Source organism: Tupaia chinensis, unplaced genomic scaffold, assembly GCF_000334495.1.
Source record: "Tupaia chinensis unplaced genomic scaffold, TupChi_1.0 Scaffold000361_2, whole genome shotgun sequence".
In the NCBI taxonomy this organism is placed as follows: domain Eukaryota; kingdom Metazoa; phylum Chordata; class Mammalia; order Scandentia; family Tupaiidae; genus Tupaia; species Tupaia belangeri.
In genome coordinates this window covers 3,063,515-3,068,970 of record NW_006159858.1, presented here as the reverse complement: position 1 = coordinate 3,068,970, position 5,456 = coordinate 3,063,515, and the positions used below count along the sequence as shown (strand labels likewise).

Below are 5,456 nucleotides of genomic sequence, written 5' to 3'. Positions count from 1 at the left end.
GCGTGAGTTTAAGCCGCCGGGTCCAGGACTCGAACTGCGGTTGACTACATTGGAGTCCAGCGACATAGCCATTACGCCAACCTCCAGTCTCCAATTTTATCTTAATATAATGCTGTTTTTAATGTGTCTTTTATCGATTTACCTCATTGTACTTCAAAAAATATATATTTTGAATTTAAAAAAATGTCCTGAGTCTCAATAAACACTAAAATTTTTCTGAAATCACCAGCTCCTTGCACCATGGCAGTCTTTGCAGTGTGTGCTCCTCTGGGCACCAAGGCATGCTTCAGTCTCACCACCGTCCTGCTGTGTGCTTTGGTGCTCGTGCTGCCACTACTTGTGTTCACTGGCCTACAGGGCTGCATGAGACCAGCACTTTATGTGGCCAGAGTCAATGTACTGCTTCTGCTTCTCTACCAGCCACTGGGCCGTGCTACCAGATAGCCATCCAAGCTCATTTCCTAGGCTTTGTGTTTGGCTTCAGAGTGCTGCTAAATTTCAGCCAGCCAGTCTTAGAAATACTTTGCTGAACTGAAGGAGATCTCTTGGCTCAGTGCCATAGGACTGCTTATGGTGGTCTTTGGAGAATGTCTGAGGAAAGCTGCCATGTTTACAGTGGGTTCCAATTTCAGCCACATGGTGCAGAATGAAAAATCACATACCCATACTCTGGTGACGAACTGAGTGTATGCTTGGTTCCAGGATCCTTCTAACATTAGATGGCTTTACTGGAGTATCAGAACCCAGGTGACACTATATAACTGCATCTGCTTAGTTGGCCATGCCTTGATGGCCATGCCTTGATGGTAATGGCAATTGTTCTGTGATTGAACAGAAGTCTCATTAATTCTCTTTTTGGAGAGGAATACCTAGAGTGTAAGAAGAGGGTGCCTGGGGCTGGCAGTTGGCGTGGTGACGTGGCACCCCAGGCCAGGGGGACTGTGGGCCCCATTGTGGGCTTTCCCAGGGTTCTTAGATCTTGCCCTTCTCCTGTTACTGGTGACAGGATATTATTGGTGACTGAATACCTGCTCTGTGAAAGGCATCATTAACTGTTGAAAAATATTGCTCTTCATTTATTTGGAATTTTATTCTCATAGCTTATATTTTTGTGTTTCAGTATAAATCTTTTCATTGTTGTTTTCTATGTTCTGTTCTCATCCCTAATGGCATTTCCAGCTGTCTTTGCCAAAGGGGTTTGAGCATATAGAACTACAAATTCAAGCAAATTGACTCTAAAAATTAGCCTTAAAACAGAACATATAATCATGATTCAGTTGGTAATTTGTTTCACAAGTTTGGGGAGAATAATCAGCTTTATGAATCAAACATAGAAGCTTTAAGAGCTGAGACTTTTGTTTAATTTTGGACTAAACAGGAACTTAGACCCAGTGTGAGATCCTTCTGTGCAGTTTTGTGGTGATACTGATGCAGAGTGAATGTGAAGGCCATGCCAGCATGTGGCCTGGGCACTGCTCTGTCACCATGCCATGTGGCTTGCAAGAAACCACTAAACCTTTCCATGCCTAGATCTCCCCATCTGTAGAATAGGGTCAATGCCACTTGTCTCACAGAGTGTTGTGAAGATGTAGACAAAGAAAAAATTCAAACGTTTTTAGTACTTAGATGAGGGGGATGAGATACATGAAATCTATACTGTACATGAGTTACCAAAAAAGTGGGCAGACATTGGGGCTAGTAGGTAGGTAGCCTGGTGGTTAAGGCACTAGATTCTCTCATGGCCAACTGCAGTTCAAGTCCCAGACCTGACAACTTAAAAAAATCACACTGGGCATCTTTGTGTACATGCCCAAAATCTCAGAAGGAGAATGGAAGAGAGGGAATTGATTTCTCTCTCACTTTTCCTTTCAGTGTCTCTCTCCAGTGAACATGTGTGCCCTATGGCAAAAACCTAAAAAGAAAAAAAAAAGGAAGACATTTGGTTAACGATGCCAGATATCTAAGATGTATATTGAAAAGAGTGTTCTACCAACTCAGAAATACTTACTTAAAACAATATTCTAGGGACCAGCAGAGGTGTAATGGTTATGTCTCTGGACTCCTACATAGTCTACTGCAGTTCAAGTCCTGGATCTAGTGGCTTTAACCTCACACCGGGTGCATGTGTGTGCATGCCCAAGATCCTGAGAGGAGAATGAAGGAAAAGGAATTGTGGCATGGCCATCCCCCCAGGGGGATAATTTCTCACTTTCTGTCTTTCCCAGTCTCTCTCAAAAAAAAAAAAATTCTAGACTCACCATTATTATCCTACTGAATTAAGTGATTAAAATAAGTAAATACATTCTAACTTTTGATAATTATTAAACACATCTTTTTTTGAAGCATCTTCTAAGGAGATGAAAAGTAGGAAGTTATTTATGGCACCTTGATTAAAAATGGCCTTAAAGGGACCAGCAGTTAGCATAATGGCTATGTCACTGGACTCCCATGTAGTCGACCATGGTTCAAGTCCCGGACCCGGTAGCTTAAACTCATGCTGGGCGCATGTGTGTGCGAGATCCCGAGGGGAGAATAAAGGAGAAGGGATTGTGGCGTGGCCATCCCTTCTGGGGAGTGATTTCTCGCTTTCTGTCTTTTGTCTCTGTCTTTCTGGCAAGCAAACGCACCCTATAGCAAATCCTATAAAAAAAAAAAAAAAAAAAAAAAAAGGCCTTAAAGATAACAATATTTTTAAATGTTCCTTTATTTATTTTGAAGATTTTTGTCCCTACCAGTAATTCACCCTATGCAGTTTGGAATGAGTGAAAGTTATACATTTGTGTATTTGAGATAATGACATATTAATAGATAGATGAGGGAGAAGGACGGTTGTGAAAGCAGTGGTTAGCTAGCTGAGAAAAGTCGTTGCTTTTATAAGAACAGTCCACTAGAATGTATGCTTTACAAGGGTACAGATTCTATTATTTTTTCTAGCTTTCATCTATGCCTTACTCCAAAATAGTGACTGGCACTTAGAAGGTAGTTGATAAGTATTTGAAGAATAAATAAATGAATTTACAAAAGCAAAAATTATTTAATAAGTCAGGAAATCACATATGGTAAATACTATATTTTCCTAGGGTTTGTGTGAGTGGATTTCCACGGCAACATGAAAAACATTGGAAAGAACTCTGTGGTCGAATAGTATTGGATCCTGAATTTATGGTGCAACTTCTCACAGGCGTTTATTATGCCATGTAAGTAGGTGGACTATGAAATGGTATTAATTCTTCCTAATATTTGGTAACTTTTAATATTTTTCTTTCTTACCAGATAGGACCCTGGATCTCTTGTTCCATGACAGACCTGTTATCTTGTTTTCTAATGTGATTTCCTTTTAGTACATTTTAAAATAGCCAAAATATTGGGTATTCTATTTTTGCATAGAAAAATAAGTCATGACTTTCCCCAAAACCTAATATAACATAAGTAGTCATTAAAATTGGATCTAGAAATAGTCAGGTTTTCTGTACAGAAACTATGTACCTTTACATAGTTCATAACCCAGTTTTTGTGAATGTATTAAATTGGTTACTTTCAGTATCAACATTTGATTTAAAGCAGCATATGTGGAGAAACATATGTAAACTATTTTAAGTATAGTATTTGAAACTTCACTTTGTTTTTATGACAAAAACTGGGAGAGTTAAAATGAAATGATGTAAAAGTTATGAAAATGTTTCACAACCGAAATAGTAGAACTCAGAATAAAAAAAAAGTTGTATTGAAGATTATAGATGTTGGGACCAGCAGTTAGTTGGCATAATGGCTATGTCGCTGGACTCCAATGTAGCCGACCGTGGTTCGAGTCCTGGACCCGGTGGCTTAAACTCACGCCAGGCGCGTGTGCGTGCGTGCCCAAGATCCCGAGAGGAGAATGGAGGAGAAGGGATTGCGGCGTGGTCATCCCCCCTGGGGGGTGATTTCTCACTTTCTGTCTCTCTGTCTCTCTCTGTCTCTCTGGTGAGTGCATGTGCCCTATAGCAAAAACATCTTTAAAAAAAAAAGATTATAGATGTTTGGTAGAGATTATAAATTATTTGCTTCTTCACAGGTACAATGGACAGTGGGACCTTGGCCAAGAAGTTCTTGATGACATCATTTATAGAGCTCAACTAGAACTCTTTTCTCAACCACTATTGGTAAGTTTTACAAATTTAAGACTTTGTAACATAGGGAACAATTTGACTCATTAGGGGAAATATTTATTCTGTAGTAACAATTAAGTGTTACAGAAAAAAATTAGTTTAGATTCTTTCTACCTACTAATAAAATAAACTTCCGATAAATTAAAGAATTAAATATTTTGCAATTTTTTAAGAGAGAAGAAAAAATTCAAAATATTAGTTCAAATTTTTAGAAGTGGGGAGACTTTGTAAACTTAAGTATATAGGACAAGACACTACAAAAAGTGATTTTAGGGGTCCAACAGGTGGTATGAAGATTAAGGCATTAGATCCCAAATGGCTGACTATAGGATTCAAGTCCTAGACCTGGTGGCTTGAAAAATCATGCCAGGTGAATGTGCATATGTGGCATGGCCATTACCCCCAGAAAGTGATTTCTTGCTCTCTTTCTTTCCAAGAAGGTACGTGCACCATATAGCAAAAAAACTAATAATAATAAAAAAAAAGTGATTTTGGGGACCTAGCCACCATGGCACAGTGGTAATATAATGCTCTACTGACGCCACATTGGAAGGTCCCCAGATAGCCTCCAGAGGTCCTTCTGAACATGCCAAAGGCATATGAGTGCCTGTGATTCTGATTGGCTGAGCCTGAGGTTGGAACATAAGGACCTTGTTGGAGGTCTCTGTTTCTCTCTCTGTATGCTTTTCTCATGGAGGAAATAAATAAACTTTTTTTTTCAGTGATTCTCCCCCCCAACACACACACAGATATCTGAATTCTAAACCATCATTTTTTTTTCAAAACTAAATTACTACGTAGTATATAAATGAAAAATATTTTTAGCAGACATGATGAGAAAAAGCATATTTTTAAAATAATTATCTAACTTTATTTATTTATTCATTTGTGTATTTCAGTTTGACAAGAGAGGGACAGAGAGAGAGAGAAAGCGAGAAAGCAAGCCGCCAGGTCCAGGACTCGAACTGCAGTTGGGCATGTGAGAATCCAGTGCCTTTAACCATCACGTCACCTGCTGGCCCCCGAGAAAAAGCAAATTAATACTGCCGACCCCAAGAAAAAGCAAATTAATATCTCCAGAAGGTAAATGAACAATTAAAAAGTAAATGTTCAAGCTGGCTTTGTGGAACAGCCTAAGGTGCTATTCAAGAGAAGCCCAGACCCTACATAGTGACTACAGTTTGAATCCCCAACCCAGTTTGTCTGAAGCATGCCAGGCAAGCATTCGGATGGCCCAGAATCCTATGAGCTGTAGGACGGGAGGAGGGGATCTCAGTGTGACCACATGCCGTGGACCGTGCTTCTCTT

The 5,456-nt window shown here is 39.5% G+C and overlaps 1 protein-coding gene and 1 pseudogene across 1 annotated transcript in view; both read left to right on the top strand.

The window, feature by feature from the left end:
* HYCC2 (hyccin PI4KA lipid kinase complex subunit 2) overlaps positions 1-5,456 on the top strand; it is a 91,908-nt gene that overhangs the window by 75,108 nt on the left and 11,344 nt on the right. The window contains 2 exon segments of the mRNA XM_027773637.1: positions 3,081-3,197; positions 4,055-4,142. Of these exon segments, the coding sequence (XP_027629438.1) occupies positions 3,081-3,197; positions 4,055-4,142 (205 nt within the window).
* Positions 227-1,083, top strand: LOC114008621 (protein-S-isoprenylcysteine O-methyltransferase pseudogene; annotated as a pseudogene).